The following is a 20125-nucleotide window of genomic DNA, read 5'->3' on the forward strand; positions in this document are numbered from 1 at the left end:
CAGAAAGTGACCCTTTTTTGTAGCTATTCTTTTGTTCTTTGTTGTTGTTTTTTTTTACTTGTATGCTCTTCAGACCTATTTATAATGCTCTGACCTCCCAAAGTGTCCAATAGATTTTAAAATTTGGCGTAATAGGTTTTTCTATTACAGTGCAGGCGGAGCAGCAAAAACATATAGACGTCTTGACACTAACAGACTTTGGCAGCAGAGCTCCTTCATCTCATTTCTTCCAGCTTCCCCTTTAACTGTTCCACTCTGCCCCCCCCCCCCCCCCCCCCCCCCCCAATCCGATCTCCCCCTCCCCCCCACACACACTAGTGGTGCTCTGTGGTCATTTACCGGGCCAGGCCGCAGACTCATCTGACCGTCTTGTTGTGTTCAGGTGAAGCTCAACAGGCACGTCACTGCGGACCACCTGCTGCGGGTCTGCTCCAGAGTTTGTCCGCTGCTGGAGGGGGAGGTGCCCGCCAGCGTGCCCGGACTCACCAGCCTGCTGGGGGCCGGCAGGCAGAATCTGCTACGCACCACCAAGAGTGAGTCCACGTGCAGCACGAGAAGCTCCCTTTAATGTACACACTCTGCCAACTGTGTATATATCTCTTACTGCGTAACGTGTTTGCAAACCTGCACACCGTGTAAATACATGCATTCACATCCCGATGCAAATGTGAGCGCACGCATACAGATTGACACATTATTTCACATGTATTTACGCGTATGTGTTGTGTTTGTCTTTTTCCAGGTTGCAAGCATGTTGTGTGGAAGGGCTCAGCGTTGGCCGCGCTGCATTGTGGACGACCACCGGAGCCGCCGATCATCTACGGGAGCCCACCCAACATCGGTAAAGAAAACACTTCCGGGTTTTCCCCTGAAATGCGGCACCCGAGTGTTTTTGTCACATTATGTTCACTATAAGCTTTGTTTTATCATCGTCTGGTGTTTATGGTTTTTATGTCAGACCGTGCATTTTTAAATAAGTATGACAATGATAGTAGTCAAAAATGACGTGGCGATGCATCGCTTTTTGATTAAATAACTGCCCACCGCTATCACAGCAACTTAAGTCCTCCAGAAACCAGGGAATTTTGGTAAAGGAAAAAAAAAGTGATATTTCCCTATTTCTGCTTTATTTTCTCTTGTCTCTGATGTGCAGTCTATGAGTCAGATCTCGAGTGCTGCATCTCTGCTTGCCAAAGCAACATAATCTAACAGTGATGCATTGATTTGCCTCAGACACACAGTTGCAGAGTATTTGCAATTTCTTGAAACAATAATTATATGGAACTTTACTTGTGAAGCACCTTTATAAACCGAGGTTACAAGGTGCTGTACAAGATAAAATTAAAAATAACATAACAGTATGAAACCATATTAAAATAATATAAAATCAATAAAAACACAAAGGGTAGACAATGAGGTCAAACCACAGAATTAATCAAAACTACAGCTTACAACCATTCGATGCGGTGCAAAGTTCCTATGAAACAAGTGAGTTTTTAAAAGCTTTTTTAACCAATTCTGCCTTTTTAACAACTGGGGGAAGATGGTTCAGGAGGGTGGGGGTCATGACTGAAACTGCACTGTCCCTTTTTTTTTTTTTTTTTTTTTTGTCCTGGATTTGGGGAGAGCCAGAAGGCCTTTAAATCTTTCAGTGTTTTAGAGCCTTCACTGATTTGATGCTCTTTCCTCTACATACGTGTATCTTTACTCACTGGTGTGTGTGTGTGTGTGTGTGTGTGTGTGTGTGTGTGTGTGTGTGTGTGTGTGTGTGTGTATGTGTGTTTCCCTGACGTCCAGTGGAGACGAGCAACGGCCGTCGACTGAACGGCTCCTACCGTCTGCGGCAGCTGGTGCCGACCGCTGTGTACCAGCACATGAAGATGCACAAGAGGATCCTGGGACACCTGTCGTCCGTGTACTGCGTTACCTTCGACAGGACGGGCCGACGCATCTTCACTGTAAGGGCCGCAGCTTTTTACGTGTGTGTGTGTGTGTGTGTGTGTGTGTGTGTGTGGTGTGTGTGTGTGTGTGTGTGTGTGTTTATATGTGTGTGTGTGTTTATATGTGTGTGTGTGTTTATATGTGTGTGTTGACCTCAGCTGGGACACGTCTGCTGGTGTTTAAGGAGGCTATTTAGTCTGATTTCAGTGTGTGACGGTGGAGTCTCGGTGTGGGTTTAGAGTCACCTCTTTTGTGTGTGTGTGTGTGTGTGTGTGTGTGTGTGTGTGTGTGTGTGTGTGTGTGTGTGTGTGTGTGTGTGTGTGTGTGTGTGTGTTTGATTGTTACAAGGTGTCTGTTGCTCACCGAGCATCTGTATTGGATGTTGTAAGAGTTGTGGTAGGAGGTAATTACTGTTTACCTTTCTGGGGCAGTGATACTTGTAGTCAATGACTCACAGCTGTAACCTGCTGGGGAGTAAAAATCACGCAACTTCGCAGTATAAGAATCATATTTTAACAAATGGGAGCACAAAAAAAAAGCAGTTGACCTTTGCCCTTTGGATACCCATCGTGATGCATTCGCTGCCCTTTTTGTGTCGCTGTGATAGGTGTACAGCATTAGGTAATGTGTTGCGTACCGAACAATCAGCGAGACAATGTTGATTTAATGTCGCCGTCCGTCTGTTTGCATCATTGAGTCAAACACTGCCTGCTGCCATACACCATTTTCAGCTTTCACTTCCTAAATCTCTAAAAATGGCTGGCTGCTGAGAGGGAGGCGGGTTAGATTGACTCTGTCTCTCTTTTTCTGTTATCTCTCCCTCTCTCTTTCTCTCCCCCCTGCCTCGTCCTCTCACTGCCCCTCCTTTGTTCCTTTCTCTCCCTCCCTCTCTCCTGTCTTCTTGCTATTTCTCATCATAACTGGAGAAAATGTTTCCTCTGAGGCGCTGGCTAAGTGCCAGAATTAAAATTCATCCTTGGTCTCCCTCACTTTCTCCTTCTCCCTTTCTTTTTTCTCTCTCTCTCTCTCTCTCTCTCTCTCTCTCTCTCTCTCTCTCTCTCTCTCTCTCTCTCTGCTCATTTTTTTTCTCTCGCTTGCTGTCTTCTTTCATCACAAGATCATTTTTATTTATATATTTTCTTATTTTTGGATCTCTTCAGTCTTCAGGCTTTGCCGCAGTTGCAGGCAGATTGATTGATTATTTTGTGTCACCTAAACATTCAGTGTGATCATTGAGTTCAATGAACAAGTGCATGAGGGTTCGGGTAAATACATTGGCAGACAACCATATTGATTTGTATAATATAGCTTTAGAAATAGCTTGGAGCTCATTACTATGGCCATTGGAAAAGACAAATTGAGACTAGTTGGTATGGATTGTTTGTCTCTGTGACAGTGGTAAACATTTCATCGATAATAGTAGTAAGTTCCTTTTAAGTTTATGGTAATTCTGATAGTTTATCTTCTACAATGCTTTGCAGATATAAAATGATGTAATTCCAATCAGCTATCATTAGTTCTGTTTTACCTGGAATTTGTCTAAATTGTTATTTGAATGCTGATAGCTGTTGAATTTACAAAACAATCCTAAAGTCATTAGTTTTTGAAAGGTCCCCTGCAGATATGTTTTAAAATGTATATAAAATACTCTATTTTGAATAAAACTGAATTTTGCTTGAGTGATCCTCTCTTTAAAATGGCATCTCCTGCTTCCACCTCATTACAAATTCTAGAATATGCAAAGATGTGCAAATATATTTCATCTCTTAAGTTTAACTGCTGAACATGAGATGTCTCACATTTCACCATTGAGTCCATTCTCAGTGTTTCCACATTGTTTTTGTGGAAGTTGAATTGGTCCAAAATCAGTTTCAAAACTATTTGTGATGTCACAAATCAGGTTCGAAGGCCCGCCCCTTAAAATCTGGTTTTTATATTTCATGTTAAATCAGCTCTGTAGGTTTAAGCTCTGTGCATCCATCCATTCTGCACAGTGAAGCTCAAACATTTGGAACAAGAATAAAAATACATTTTTGAGAAGTTGATTTATCATGTCACTGTGTTTTTGCATCTTAATGAGGGTTACCTGCAGGTTTTGAAAATGAATTGTGAGATCTTAATCACGGCACAGATGGATTTGGCACCGTGTTGAATCACAAACATTTTAACCCCCAACAAGCTGGATCACAGGCAGCAATTCTCAGTTCGGTCCCCAGAGACTGTTTTCATGTCTTGATTGAGGAGAATGATTGAGAAGAAAGTTCGAGGAGCTACCGAATTTCATATAGGCCTCACTTATTGGATAATCCTCTATTAATTATCCTTTAACTTCTTTTGTTGCTTTTGCATTCCTTTCTTTTTTCATGGTTTTATGCCACTCGGAAGATTTCCCCTCTAAAATTGCTGTAAACCCCACAACAGTGTTTGTTAAAATGAGTCATCGTCCTGACATCTGAGGGAAACCTCAGCCGATATGTTTGTGTTTCCCTGCACTCTGAGATTACTCTATCTTCTCGGGTGCAGTTGTACTTTATTTCAGCTGGCGTGCAGGCCGGCCCATTTCACAGTGCTGTGAAACATCTTGCTAGTTAGTTAACTGCTTTTTGTCTTGTTTGTGTTTAAATGTTTACCTGCACCCGCCGCTGCGTCTTTGTGAATAACAAAATGAAATAACTGGAGGAAACGCTTACGTGGTGGCAGGAACATCATTTTCACAACAACTTCAAATTACATGATCTGTTAAAAATCATGTGAATGTATGATATATGACAGTTTGTCCAGTCGATTACATTACAAAGCAAAAGAACAAAAATAGTTCAGCATTAGAGCTGCACCTATTCATCATTCATGGTCAACTATTTTCATAATCCTATTAATTGTTTTGAGTCATTTTCTAATGAAAAAAATTCTACAATCCTCTGATTTCAGCTTCTTAAATGTGAATATTTTTCTGATTCCTTTTGTCCTCCGTAATAATAAACTCAATGTTTTGGTTGTGGACTGATTTGGGGAACACTGGTTGATATTTTTCATCATTCTCTGATGTTTTAACGACCAGTCAATGGATTCATCGAGAAGATAATTGCCAGATGAATTGACCATGAAAATAATCGTATGTTGCAGCCCTTGCAATACTTAGTGTACAGCCGAGCTTGTATTTTGCGTATAGAAATGCAGCTTTGGGTTCTTACAGGTGTATTTCTTCCTCTCAGATCTCGTACGGTACATGTTGTTGCTTTTAAGTAATTCAGTCTTTTTAACATTACTGTTTTATGTAATACTTTGTCTTTTTTACTTTTATAAAACTTTTGTGTTTTTCTTCGAAGATAGTTTTTTTTTATCATTATTATTATTATTATTATTATTATTATTATTATTTGCTGAGTCAAACGCAATCGGACTAATATATAATCACACCACAATGCTTTCTTTCTGTTATTTTGTCAAGATGTCAAGATTTTATTAAGATAACATTATAAATGTGTTTACATGCTGGTTGCAGTGTTTTTCCCTTCACAGATAATAATCAGTTTTAAATGCACTGACACGTCGCGCTTTGAAATGTTCATTGTCGCTTTTTGTCACAATGCAAATGAATCCTGAATCTATTTTTGCATCTGAGGACTCTCATTCCCTCTTCTCTTTGTTTTCCAAGTTCGCCACTCTGCTGAGTGTCCGAGGCTGTACCGTGCCCAGATTTATACTTTTAAAAAGTCTTTTTTAAACATAACATGTTTAATTTGTCTGACTGGAAGTGTTGCCCGGAAACAGACGGGCCACTTTTCAAACTCTCTCAAATACGAGCCTTCAGTCACGGTGTTGGCGCTGCTTTTTCTGTCCCAGGGCTCCGATGACTGTCTGGTGAAGATCTGGGGAACAGACGACGGCCGTCTGCTGGCGACCCTGCGCGGCCACGCCGCTGAGATCTCCGACATGGCCGTCAGCTACGAGAACACCATGATAGCCGCCGGGTCATGTGACAAGACCATCAGAGTGTGGTGCTTGCAGACGTGCGCCCCTTTGGCCGTCCTGGAGGGACACGCAGCCTCCATCACCTCACTACAGGTACGAGGGCTGTAGGTGTGATGCCGTCATCATGTGAGGTTTGATTGACCCAGAATGATTATTTCACAGCCACTAACATTATTTCATTGTTGCCACTATGCTGTCTGCTGTATAGCGTGTGTGCCTGTCTGTAACAGTAACTTGTTATCTAAGCAGGTCAGTTTGAGCAACTCCGGTCAGAATGACATCAGCGTGTTGGTTTATTTTGTGCTGCCAAATATCATGTATTATGTGTCCTTGTGTTTTTTGTAGAAAGGAAAAGATTATGACAAGATGCTGCAATCCACTGTAGGTTTTAGATAGAAGAGGGGAAGAGGAAATCTCTAATATAAGGGCGATAGATAACACGCCTACGTGATATCCAACATTTAATGTAATTACATGTCAGTTATTTGTTTAATGAGGAGATTCATTTTGACACCCAGGAATCTCCATAATGTTGTCTGATCATGTCTGTTGTACTTCTGGCAGTAGGTTGGGGGAAACTGAGATTTACTCAGAATAAACAGAAGAATAAGAAACATCATCAAGATTCACATTGTGGCTCAGTCACGGTGTTTGAATAGTAACTGCACAGAGGTAAAAGCTCTACTGAGCCCATTTTCCTCTGCCAGGACAGGACAGGCACATTGTAACTTCACTCGGCTCAAATTCTTTGGCTTTTCATCAGACAAAAGTTTCGGATAGTACCTGCTGCAAGTTTTGGTGTCACCTCCGCTGACGTTCCAGTTGAGTTGAGCTGATACTAAAAGATGATGTGAAAACACTGCAGATCACTGATTGGTCAAGAAGAATTGTCATGAATGCACCGCAGTTTCATGTTGCGTAGCTATAGTAACGATTCTGCCTAGAGGGTGTACTATATGCAGTGGAAAACAAAATCCGGGTGGAGCCGTTGCCGGCAGCGGAAAGGAGGCTGTTGACTGTGACTCACCGGGCAACACCGTTTGTTAGGCATTAATGGTTTCATTGGTTTTGTTGACAAAAAGAAGAATACAGAAGAAAACCAGTATTATCCCGTGAACTTTCAGAATTCAAACTGTCCTACTTTGATCAAGTGTTTTGGCCTCTGTGTCACCTATTAAAATTGGCCTTCAAGCTTTGTTTTTTTCGGTACACCTGTTTATTTCAAACCTACACACTGCATAGTGTTATTATGGACGGTTTTATACGCTCATCTGGGTTAATTGCCCTATTTTATTTTGCTGTAGTGGTACTTCATGTGATCGCCCGCTCTACTCAGCTGTGACCTCTAATGGTTTGTGTTTGCAGTTTTCTCCTCTCTGCTGCGGCTCAAAGCGCTACCTGTCCTCCACCGGAGCCGACGGCACCATCTGCTTCTGGCAGTGGGACGCTCGCACGCTCAAGTTCGGGTGAGAAGCACACGCACATGGTCTCACCTGCACAAGTGCTTTTCACACTTCGCGCATCAAGTATTTGGCCCACATGACATTATTTTTTTGTCATATTTCTGTTTGTTTGTCTGTCAGTTAATTGGTGAAAATCCTCCTATAATTGGGTTTTTAGTGTGTTGTATGTTGACATACAACGTATGTTTGTACATGCAGTATTACTATATAAGACCGTATTGATCTTAACAACACATGGATTTGCTATTATATATTTGTCGCTTTATTTTATGGCTGCTGTTTTATGTGCACTAAAAAAAGCCATCTCAAATGTCGATTTCTTTTCTTGTGTGTGTCCAGTCAGAGGCCCAGTAAATTCACGGAGCGCTCCAGACCTGGCGTCCAGATGATCTGCTCCTCCTTCAGCGCAGGTGAGCGCAGCTCGCTTTGATTGTCATGAATGCTTTGAGACCGCCGGGGGAGAAACAGACAAACAAATGTGTACAATTAGCCCAGATTATCTGAAGAGCTCAGCAGAGCAGACAGACGCTCTCAAGTATTCTGCTGCTTTTCATTAAATGTGGAAGAATTGCGCTTCAGTTTTTCAGATGCTATTTCTGCTTTGAGAAGTTGTTGACCTCGGACATTTGATAAAGTTTGTAAAGTTTTCTCTTGAGAATACAAGACAAGTGTGTGTGTGCGTGTATGTATTAATTATATTCATAATACATTTGAAAGGCACCAGAACACATTAATGTTGTGATGACACACAGAATGACGAATAAGAGAAGCAACGATAGAAAAATGTTTTAAAAGACTTGAAAATGAATGAAATCATTTAAAGAGTCATAGATCAATGTTGGACATCGAGATAATTCTAACTCTTTAAACATGTGTCCAGGTGGGATGTTCCTCGCCACTGGAAGCACGGATCACATCATCAGGGTGTACTACTTTGGGTTAGGCCAACCCGAGAAGATCTCTGAACTTGAGTCCCACACAGTAAGTCAAGTGCATTGTTTTCACTGATTAATGAATAACTTGATGACCTGACTATTTTAAAACAGTTTCATACAAAAAAATATAAAATCTCAATTTTGTATCAATTCAATTCAATTTTAGTTTTATGGCACCAAATCACAACAAAGGTTATTTCAGGGCACTTAACACAGTAAAGTCCTTACAACAGAACTTTTCAACATTATACAGAGGAAACCAACAATACAACAATTCCCATGTAAGCTAGGAGGGAAAAACAACAACAACTCCCCTTTAAAGGAGAAAAACCTTCAAAGGAGGGAAGGAAAAACTCCCTTTTAACAGGAAGAAACCTCCTACAGAACTAGGCTCAGAGGTGGGTGGCCATCTTCTTCGACTGGTTTGGGTGAGGGGAGAGCGGCATCCACATTAAGCTGCAGGCTGTATAATATATGTGTTTAATGTCAAAGTTCTCCCTTGACTCTTGAAACAGTAGTTCGATCCCCCAAAACAACAACAACAACAACAACAACAAAGAAAAACAACTCAGTGTTACACTTACTTGATTTTGTTTCTTAAGCTTTCAACTGTATTTCATGGTCTTGCACAGGAGAATTTAAAGGAGAAAAATAAATCAGTTTGTCCTGGAGATTTTTCTTGTTGTCATGGAGAGAGTTTTTATATTTTTCTATGACAAGTGCAGTTGAAAGCGAGTAAGTTGACCTCGAGTTTTTTTAATTTATTTTTTTTATAATAATTTTTATGATAATAATACTTTATTGACGATACACCATACAACTTTCATGATTTGTCAGACTGACAAAGGAAATACACCTGTGTTGACTTTCTCCCATATTTTCCCACCCATAGGACAAAGTTGACAGCATCCAATTTTCACATTGCAGTGACAGGTGAGTTTGTGATTATATACTGTGTGTGTGTGTGTGTGTGTGTGTGTGTGTGTGTGTGTGTGTGTGTGTGTGTGTGTGTGTGTATATGTGAGACATAGTTGGTGTAATTAATTTTTGCATGTGTACCACCATTGCACTGTGTTTTTATGGAACCTCAGGGTGCTGTAGTGTGACTTGATTGTGTCAGCAGAAACACCTCCTTCACTTACTGTCTGAAACACGCTCTAATACACATTCTGTCTCTCTGTCTGTCACACACACACACACACACACACACACACACACACACACACAGACACACACACACAGACACACACACACACACACACACACACACACACACACACACACACACACACACACACATACAAAAATACACCCATGCTAGCACACATCATGCACTCTGAGTGTCAGACTGCATTTGCTTGGATGGAGTTTGCAGAAAAACGCACTGGGCTGTAATTCCCCAGAGTCGTAATGTAAGCCGTGAGGAAGGTAGACTGTCTGTACAGAGGGAATGGCTGGTAGAGGTGGAGAAGGAGGGGCACATGTAATTAGTGCATATTGATGTGTGCAGATGGAGGGAACCATCGTGCTGCAGAAAGCTGATCTGGAGCTCTGTGTTATATTTACAGTTGCATAAATCTGTGCTCACAAATCTGTGTGTGTGTTGTAGGTTCGTGAGCGGCAGCAGGGATGGTACAGCTCGGATTTGGCAGCTGCAGCCTCAGGGCTGGAGGAGCATTCTGCTGGACATGCAGACCAAATTACCCGGGTATGTGTGTGTGTGTGTGTGTGTGTGTGTGTGTGTGTGTGTGTGTGTGTGTGTGTGTGTGTGTGGACGGCTGTCAAAGTCTGGTCTTTCTATCAGCGCTTATTGTGCAAAAAACAAAGCCGTGTGCTGAGCTCCTGAAGGTTATGATGTCAGTATAAATTCTAACAAAAATCAATCATGTGCATTAAATTCCCAGACCTATAGTAAGTGATCAATCCATGTTGAAAATGATGCAGCGTATTAAAGTAAAAGCATTTATTTGGGACTCATTACAGGAGATTTAAAGGCCTTAGTACCTTCAGCAAAAGGCTTAGTTTTTCCATCTGTACATCTGCACTTATTTATTTAGAGTATAGTGACCTATTAAATAATGTACACTGGATAAATAATTAAGTTAAAGAAAAAAAAGACCACTTTCACACCTGTGGCATGAAGTGTGACAGAGTGATTGATTACCTGACTGCTCCGAGACGGAGTATAGATTTACTGCAGGCATCACAGACCGTGAATGAATAGAGATGACACTGACAGGCTATTTATGTCTTTATTGCGCGTATGAACACAACAAAACTTACGCAGCAATAAAAAGAAAAAAGAAAAAAAAACCTCCATGTAACCTAGCTATAAAAGACAACAACAACCTGCAACTGATATGTTAGTCTTTGGGAACACTGTTTCTACACTGATCTTAAAAGTACAGAACACCTTGGTCAGGTAATTGCACAAAAAAGAAATGCTTTGAATGTGCTGCTTTTCACGGTTTCCTTTTGTGAACAGTAACAGCTGGGGTTGCAAATAATTACCTCAACCTACAGAAAGATAAGGTCTGCCTGTCAGGTTGGTCAAGCTCCTCATTAATGGTGTGAAAAAGGACTCAGGATAACAGAATGAATTCGTTAGCAGCCATGTACAAGTGATCACTAGTTGTTAAGGTTAAAAGGAGGATGACTTCATTTCTTTTTGTCGTTTTAACCATTAATTTGTCTCTTTGTGGTATGAATTGTATGTGTAAAGTAAGATGACTTTATGATATCAACATCTTCCTCTCAGGAAGTACAACCCTCCTCCGCTCGAAGACAAGGTGACCAAGCTGAAGGTTACCATGGTAGCATGGGATCGCCATGACGGCACGGTCATCACAGCGGCCAACAATCTGACGCTGAAGGTGTGGAACTCGACCAGCGGGAATCTGGTCCATGTCCTGATGGTATGTAGTGACCGGACACCCGAACGCTGTGAACACAGACACAGATATGAATTTGTATTATTAAAGCAAGCATGAGTTTTATAGTTATGGTATATTAAAGGTCACACAGCTTGTATTTCAACATCTCAGATCATTGTCGATTGGTTAACGATTTAATGGATGGAAATGGACAACTAATAGATGGACTGCCAGTAAACTTAGTTCAGACATTCACGGTCCTCACAGGATGAAGCCTGTTTGTTTTTCGACGATCTTAAATCTTCATGTTGCGCAACCATCAGGATCAAAATGTGTTCAAATATTTGGTTTCTGACCAAATATCTGAAAAACTAAAACCTCAGCTGCATTATGTATTTATTTCCAATGTTTGCAAAAATATGCGACACACCTAATATGATAAACATGGTAAACATATATCTGATTTTATCGGATTAACTTTTGAAAATCTTGTCTAAAGCAGACCTCTGTGCTGCTGACATGGTTAGAGATGCTTGTCTTGTCACCGTATTGCTGGATGCGCTACAGCTGTGCCGTATCATACTGTTCACAATGATATTGTTGTGATTTTTATTATGAAAAATAAAATTCACATGATTTGTTGATGTCATGTATGTAACACAGTGGATACACTGTGGAGGAGTTAGCTCCAGACAGGGGAGGAACGTGAGGAAAACATTTGTTTACAAAAGATCAGATACATCACAAACGACAATAATATGTTTGTTTTTACTGAATATTAGAAGACAAACTGACATATACAACTATAATACTTATTTTGTTTTATGTCCTCGAAATTTGTAATAAAATATTTTTTCAGTATTTTGCCATGTTATTAAGAAATTTCCCCGGAATATCGTGATATTATTTTTATTAGGGACGTATCGCGCTCTTTCGTGCATCGACGGACACGCGGCATTTGATAGCTGCCTCACAGCACCGCATACGAACCTAGAAGAAGAACAAAAAGCGGAATGTGGGCATCGGCAAAAACTTACATTTGAATTTGTGCGGCTTCTTCAGTTTCCATACTTGAGGTAAATCTTGGATGTAGGAGTGCAGTAAAACATGGTGTTCACGGGCTGAAACATGAACAGGAATAAGGACAGTTCTTCAGTATTCAAGCGCCACTGTTTTCTTCTTTCTTAAGCGTGTCCTAATCCAGATGTTCATGTTTGTCAGGGTCACGAGGATGAGGTGTTCGTCCTGGAGCCGCATCCCTTTGATCCCAGAATCCTTTTCTCAGCGGGACATGATGGGAACTGCATCGTGTGGGACCTCGCCAGAGGAGTCAAGATCCGCTCCTACTTCAACATGGTGAGACTCCGGTCCATCGTATGCCTCCTCCACTCCTGCGTGTCATTGCATTTCCCTCACTGTATTCTCTTTTGCTTTATTCACACCGCAACCTTTTAAGTGCCAGGATCATTATCTTTGTCTCCCTCTCATGTGACACGGATGTCATATCTTCTTAATCTGCAAAAATATACATGAGTTTGTTGAACTGTGTTTCCTCTGGCCTGCATAGATACGTGAGGTTCATTTGGAATATTTCTTTCGTTTTTGCTGTTTTCCCACCCCACATTTCTTTCCCAGTGTCGCTCTTTATCTGACATACTTTCCCTTTCCCCCACTCATGTTCCTCCCTGTCCCTCTTTGCTTTCACTTTCTGTCTCTGCTTTCCTTCTTTTCCCTCCATTCCTGCACTTTCTCCGTCATTTGATGCATCGCGAGTGTACACGAGCCCAGCACAGAGTGAAGTCCTCCGATTGAAGTTCACATGTCACTGTACATATTCATCTAGCGTGTTAATGATTGTTTTACTTCCTACTTTTGTCTCTATGGTAACAGACCATGAGTCACTGAGTGAAGTGGTTATTCGGCCAAATCTTGTGTGTGTGTGTGTGTGTGTGTGTGTGTGTGTGTGTGTGTGTGTGTGTGTGTGTGTGTGTGTGTGTGTGTGTGTGTGTGTGTGTGTGTGTGAGAGAACGATCCCAAATTGTGCCTTTTCACTTTAAAACCTACTGCGAGACTGCCTTTACTGTTGTTACAAGTGAAAATGGATAATGGTGGAAGGTGAAATGTTGAGTAAGATCAGCAGAAGTAGAAAGAACTCATAAAGGCAGAGAATTGAGTCCCTTACACACCGTGATCCATCTCAAGGTTGTTAACATTGGTCCAGCATCCTCCGCATGCTCACAATTGAACTCATGTCCCTGTTGCTAAGCTAAATCAGCTGACTGAGTCATGTTAGCTTACATTAGTTCACTTTAGCTACCGAACATATCAGGTCAAGAGGGACTACTTTTTTTTATTGCCCATTAATTCAACTTCTATTTACAAGTGGAAGACTGTTCTTGCTTTAATGGAGTCGAGCCTTGAAGCTGCACGAGCCATGCTTCTACAGTTCTGCCGCATGTGACCATAGACTGTGTATAAAGATGGAAAACACATCAGAACTTCCTCCCACTGTGACAAAAGTAAAGCCAAAGTATGAAGGAAATGTGTGCTGCCATTTGTCAGAAGTTTAGACCTCAATATTACGTGTCCACCTGCAGCCAACACTGCAGATCGAGCCACTACTGATCGTGAGGTGTGAACTGCCGATTTGAAGTCTTGAGTCTGGCCTTCGACATCTTGGTTTTTGGAGTCAGAAATGACCATATTTGGACCTGAATGTGACCGAACCCGAGGGCACTAAGCCCCGCCCACCCATACTGGAATCCTGATCGTACCCCAGGAATGCCAATCAAACCAGATACGCCCCCAAACAAACCTCTCTTTGAGGCCTAAAGTCAAATTAATGATGTAATTATTTTCAGATGCAAAACAAGAACTCTGATCAGGAGAGAATTTAAATAATGACACTTTAATGACTTGAGAAACAATTTTATTGACTTTGCATTTCATTAGAGAAGTTGATGCTTTTTGAATGGAAGTCTTTTGGAGGCAGCACCTAGTGGTTCGTCCATCTTGATATACAGTCGATGCATGTGACATACATTACTTACTGCATCATGTATCCAGCCTTGCAGGACGGTTTGGTCTGTTTAGGCAGCTCATTCTTACTTTTCCAAAGCTGCTGCAAACACTTTTGAATCAGTGCTACGACTCTAACCCTTCTTCAGCATGAATGTGTGTATCAACCAAGGAAGTTCATTAAATCCTTAAAGTCTGACAGTGGAGTCTGCACAATATCTCTTTATTACACAACATTTGGATATTTGCATTTTTCTGCCATTTCTGCCATTTTCTGCCATCCAGCCAGGCAAAACAATTTTCCTTCTTCAGGGAAATGAGCTTCGGGTTCTTCTGGGGTTGCCTGTGTGCTTGAGTTCAGTGTGTTGGCAGATGCAGAGTCGTTTTTCATGAATAAGGGACAAAGAGGCAAAACCAATAAACACATTTTTCATATTGGGACTGAAGGGAGCTTTTGTGAGGGCGAGGGAATACCCACACATCAAACCCAGAGCAACAGCTGGCTGACACTCGGAACAGTTTGGGGTTTTGTCTCTTCAATTTTGTGTTGATTAAGTTTCGGTTTCTGTAGGTGGCGCTCTGTTGGGCAGTGGTGGATGTTATTTCTCAGAAACTGTCTGCTGTGGTGCTAAAACTGATTTTGTATTACATTTATTTTAGGGGAGATTCTTCCAGCTGATTACTTGCATGTGCCATAACTTTGGCTTATTGACTAGACATTCAAAGTAGATTTTGTCCATGTTGTACAACTATTACAGTTCCCTGGAATTTCCTCTGGTAGTGTAATATTATGAATTACAGTGTGGGCCTATTTCTTCATCTCCTCTCTCTCTGTGGATAGATTGAGGGCCAAGGGCACGGAGCGTTGTTCGACTGCAAATGCAGTCCAGATGGGCAGCACTTTGCAGCCACAGATTCCCACGGTCACCTGCTCATCTTTGGATTTGGCTCCAGCAGCAAGTACGACAAGGTAAACCGCCACTTTTTATATTTACTAGGTGCAATCAAGAAGTTCAGAGACTGTTCCTGTTGTGCATGAACGCAGCACAGCACATTAATGTTCACAGAGCAGAGAGGAAGCTATAACCTGTGTGAGTAAGTATTCAAAGTTATGTCGCTTGATCAACATCTGAGTTGCACACAACATCACAAATGTCCACATACAAGTGGTCACAAATGCACGTGTAGCTTATACAACGCTTACTCACAAGCATTTTTCCCGTTCAACACACGATCCCGTGCTGCACTCCGTCGCAAAGTCTTCAAACCTTTTGATCGGCCCTCGTATAAACATCCCCAGCATTCAACAATTGAATGTTTTCAGTACTAACAAATGCCCTCTACCTGTTTACTCCAAACCCGCTTCAGATATCGGACCAGATGTTCTTCCACACCGACTACCGGCCGCTGATCCGGGACGCCAACAACTACGTGCTGGACGAGCAGACGCAGCAGGCGCCACATCTGATGCCTCCTCCCTTCCTGGTGGACGTGGATGGGAACCCGCACCCCCCAAGATACCAGCGGCTGGTGCCGGGCCGGGAGGGCTGCAGGGACGAGCAGCTCATTCCTCAGATGGGGGTCACTTCTTCAGGTACAGAGGCACAACATCAAACCCTCAGGAGTGTGTGTTCTTCACGGCCCGGGGGCACAAACTCAGTCGTAGTTGTGCTGCGGACCCTCGTTTGCTTGTACTCTTCACAGCAGATCTTTGCCTGGAGGTGATGCTGTCTCATCAGAGCCCGTCTGTCTGCCAATCAAAGACACTTTTGTCAAGCTGATCGTGACGCTCTCGTAGCCTGACAATAATGCTGTCTGTCCTCAAATGGGATACATCGAAGGCTTTTATTGAGACTACACGGGCAATTAAAATCTGAATTAATAAGGCAGCGATATAAGCAGAAACAGTGGAAAGTAGAGCACAGTGAAAATAAGTGAAGAAGGAATTCCTTATGGGACAGTATGACTCCTCATGCTATCTGAATTTTTTTTTGCTAGGATTTGAGAAAAACTGCCTTTTCTACTTCTTTGAAGTTGATAGTTGAGCACCGAGACCTGCTGAGTGCAGGGATTTAGAAATAAGAGCGATACAGAAATGTTTACATTCACTTATTACACAGTGGTGGTATTCTTTATGACTGTAACACTGGTTGGATTTAAGCCTGTTTGTTTTTACCAGAAAAACCTTCCAGCGTCTGTTTCACTGTTTTAAGTCTCCCGTTTGCTGCCGTCCTGTCTGTGTCAGGCCTGAACCAGGTGGTGAGTGAGCAGGCGGTGGACGGCTCCAGTCCTCTGGACACCATGATTCAGAGGCTGCAGCAGCAACAGGACCAAAGACTGGGAACCAACGAAACCTCGGCTTCTGCCGCCAATGCAGCAAACGCCAGGGCCAACAGAGGTAGGACCAACACGTGACATCAAAGTTGTACTAGCTTTTTAATGTGATTGTATTGTAGCATTTGTTTTCATCCGCCTCATTTCGGAGTAAATACAGACGTCTATATGCTGTGATACTCGCAGAGTTTGCTTATATTAGAGGCGGTTTAAGACAAAGTGTTTGCAGATATCTTAATTTAGATATGATGAATTTTTGTAATTAACTGTGTGAAAATAACACTACACACTATATCTGTATTAATTACACAGTCATTCATTTAGTCACAAATACTTTTCAACCTTTTGTTTATACTTCACTTAAACAAAAAAATACTGTACAGAAGCAAAGTGATGAAACTCAAGTCACAGTGAAGATTTCATCAAGTTAATAATATGCATATTAAGTATACATGTTGGTGAACAACATTCATTGATAGATCTGATACAAAACATAGGAAATGTGCAACTGTAATTAGGTTGAACAAAACTCCCTTGACTCAGAGAGTTTTCACAGAACTCAGTCAGTGTAAGTCTTTGGGAGATTTGCTTTTTTAGTCAGTTAATCCAAGAGATGATGAGTACAGAAAAGGAAATTAATTCGTGTCCTCAGCTGCGTACCAACACATTACCATCCAGAAGGCTGCAGGTAATTGAATGCAGTGGGCTTAATTTAAAAGAAACACACTGAGACAGAAACAAAGCAAAATACATGATTTCATTAGATTCCATCAGGTTTTACAATAAAATGTCTTTTATCTGATTACCTACTAGTTTCAAATAAAAAATTTTCTCTACTCTTTCTTGCCTATGAAAACGTATTGTTTACATCTTAAGAAGGGAAACTGTTAATTAATTGATTCGTAAATTAATTGAAATTTGGTCTTTTGAAAAATATATTTAGAATTATAACTTGGGTGATAAATTGTTGGATGGACAGCATGAGCAAATTGAAAAAGTGACCTTGGGCTTCAGAAAATAACTGGAGTTTTGAATTATTTTTTAACATTTTACAGGCCAAACTATTAATTTAGAATAACCTCAAGATAAATTTATAATGAAAATAATTGTTAGTTGCAGCCTTTCTCTTTTACCATCATGTTAATATTTGAGTTTTCTACTTTCCTTCATATGGTAAACTCACTGAAGTGTGAGCATGTGCAGCACCTGAGTGACTGATCTGCCGGAAATGACTTGGATGACTTTGTTTTAGGCATTGTCGTCATTTATTGACAGTTGTCTGGTCACAGACTAATCTTTTTCATGCTGCTGACTAAGTGGTTTCAGCGGAAGCACCGTCTTTCTCTCTCTGACGTCTCTTTCCCGTCAGGATCGGTGGGTTCGCCCACAGAGGTGCACTCCCCGCCCAACGTGGGTCTGCGCCGCAGCGGGCAGATCGAGGGTGTGCGCCAGATGCACAGCAACGCCCCCCGCAGCCAGATGGCCACGGAGGGAGACCTGGTGGCCTGGAGCCGCAGGGTGCTGGTGCCGGAGCTGGAGGACGCCTCCGTCAGGTAACACACACACACACACACACACACACACACACACACACACACACACACACATATGTACCGTGAACACAAAGTCAGGCTTTGGAGCGCAGAACGTCATGAATGAACATTAATGATCTGTGCGTGTGTTCGTTGTGCAGGAGACAGGTGAACTGGCGGGAGGCTAAAGGGGAGGAGGAGATTAACATTTATCAGTCCGAGAGGAGGAGGCGTACAATCCACTCTCTCCCCAAGGAGAGCCGGGTACGTGGAATTAGCATGAACTTTTCACAACACTTTACACCAACGTAATCATTTTTCTCATTCGCCGCTTCTTCAGGAATTCACGTCTCTTCAGCTCAGCACTTTCGTCTCACTCAGCTCTCCATTCTTTGCTCCTGCAGGTTCATCCGACGTCGGAGGGTGTGGTAGATGAGGCGAGGAGGAGCCAGGGTAACCACGGCTACCAAACTCGCGCTGCCATGGAGGAGACAAGCCGGCAGAGCGCTGAGGCTGCTGATGACGATGACAGCGCCTCAGAGGTAGATAAACCACTGTTAATGCCTTTAGGCTGATACTTTATGGGAGAGCTGTGTCGGACGTTTTCTCATTGAAACTTAAAGTAAACATTTTTGGTTCAAGTCTCTTAATGACTTTCACCCATTCCTTTTTATTGAATCTGTTTGGCTTCTCGTGCTTCCTCATATCCATTATATTTGTGCGAATATAAAGTGTTGTTTGTTTTCAGGGAGAGGTGGAGGTACGACAAATCAACGGTCACTCCTCAGAGGAGGAGAAGGAAGAGGAGGTGAAGGAGCCCTGGCCAGATGACCACAGTAGTTCAAGGTAAGACACACACACACACACACACACACACACACACACACACACACACACACACACACACACACACATAGTATATATCCCACACATTTATCATATCACTTATCTCCCACAGATGCATCTATATATCATATGCAAATGAAAACATAAGACAAGCAGATACCGTACATCTGCCGAGTTAATCTTCGCTCTGTGGCGCATTTGCAGTGATTACTCCAGCGATTATTCCGACTGGACGGCGGACGCAGGGATCAACCTTGAACCGCCCAAGAAGAGCGTTAAGGTGAAAAAGAAGAGCAGCAGCTCCGAGGAGGACGGAGAGAAGAAGAGGGAAGGGAAGAAAGAGAGGAAGAAGGACAAAGCAGACAAAGATGGCGCATTACCAAAGAAGACGAAGCCAAAGGAGAAGAGGAAGGTTCGTCCCCAGTAGTGGCTAAAATCCCAATCAGGAGAGAGCAGTTGGAAGTGAATAACAGTGTTTATGGAAGTAATGGCAGTGATGTCCTAAATGAAGGGTGGAGGAGGGACAGGACCTCCCTGAGTTTAGACGCTGGTGGTAGTGAAGCAGAGTTAGAATATGTCTGACTGAAACTTGGATCGGATGACCAGAAGGATGAAGCGGAGATGGGGAGGAGGAGGAGGAGGAGGAGGAGGAGGAGGAGGAGGAGGAGAGTTGTGCGTTAGAGGGTATGAAGGGCAAAGTGACAGAATTGCAGTGGTATTTACAAAATAGGGGGCAGGGACCGATTGGTTCAGAAATGTAGACAGAAAGATCACTGGACTGTAGTAACGGGGAAATTGTGAATGAAGTGAAACTGACAGTGAGGGAAAGCGGAGGTGACGAAGACAATAGAGAAGCAAGAATAGCACGTTGAAGATATGAAGATAGATCTTCCTTATTGAACTTTGACATGAGCTTCATTTATTTCCTTCTTGCAATTACTGGAAATCTCACAACTGAACTCACTGTAAGAGTCAGTTTTCCCATCGGTCATTTGTATAAATCAATATTCACATTTAAAATTATTTTAAAAAGATTTATTTAAAATGATAAAAACACTTTAAATGTGACTTAAAATGCACTTTTTTTTTTTAGAGAATTTGAGGATGTGATCTTGTTCATTTTTGTAATTTGCTTTTTATAATAGAGCAGCAATGCAGAATTTACATTGTTGTATATTAACCACAGACACCAGCATGAGAACTAACTACTA

At 42.0% G+C, this 20125-nt stretch overlaps 1 protein-coding gene across 2 annotated transcripts in view; it reads left to right on the forward strand.

Moving 5' to 3' along the window:
* phip (pleckstrin homology domain interacting protein) overlaps window positions 1-20125 on the forward strand; it is a 41663-nt gene that overhangs the window by 3874 nt on the left and 17664 nt on the right. For both annotated transcript variants that reach the window (XM_069158601.1, XM_069158602.1), the window contains exons 5-23: window positions 383-533; window positions 743-841; window positions 1798-1958; window positions 5785-6006; window positions 7279-7379; window positions 7716-7786; window positions 8257-8357; window positions 9204-9244; window positions 9921-10019; window positions 11070-11226; window positions 12406-12540; window positions 15044-15172; window positions 15571-15796; window positions 16448-16600; window positions 17906-18089; window positions 18230-18332; window positions 18473-18610; window positions 18817-18914; window positions 19119-19326. In XM_069158601.1, the coding sequence (XP_069014702.1) occupies window positions 383-533; window positions 743-841; window positions 1798-1958; window positions 5785-6006; window positions 7279-7379; window positions 7716-7786; window positions 8257-8357; window positions 9204-9244; window positions 9921-10019; window positions 11070-11226; window positions 12406-12540; window positions 15044-15172; window positions 15571-15796; window positions 16448-16600; window positions 17906-18089; window positions 18230-18332; window positions 18473-18610; window positions 18817-18914; window positions 19119-19326 (2577 nt within the window). The remainder of the gene's footprint in view (window positions 1-382; window positions 534-742; window positions 842-1797; window positions 1959-5784; window positions 6007-7278; window positions 7380-7715; window positions 7787-8256; window positions 8358-9203; window positions 9245-9920; window positions 10020-11069; window positions 11227-12405; window positions 12541-15043; window positions 15173-15570; window positions 15797-16447; window positions 16601-17905; window positions 18090-18229; window positions 18333-18472; window positions 18611-18816; window positions 18915-19118; window positions 19327-20125) is intronic.

This window comes from Embiotoca jacksoni, unplaced genomic scaffold, assembly GCF_022577435.1.
Source record: "Embiotoca jacksoni isolate LCO1_2020_lvr unplaced genomic scaffold, fEmbJac1.0.p SCAF_23, whole genome shotgun sequence".
Taxonomy (NCBI): domain Eukaryota; kingdom Metazoa; phylum Chordata; class Actinopteri; family Embiotocidae; genus Embiotoca; species Embiotoca jacksoni.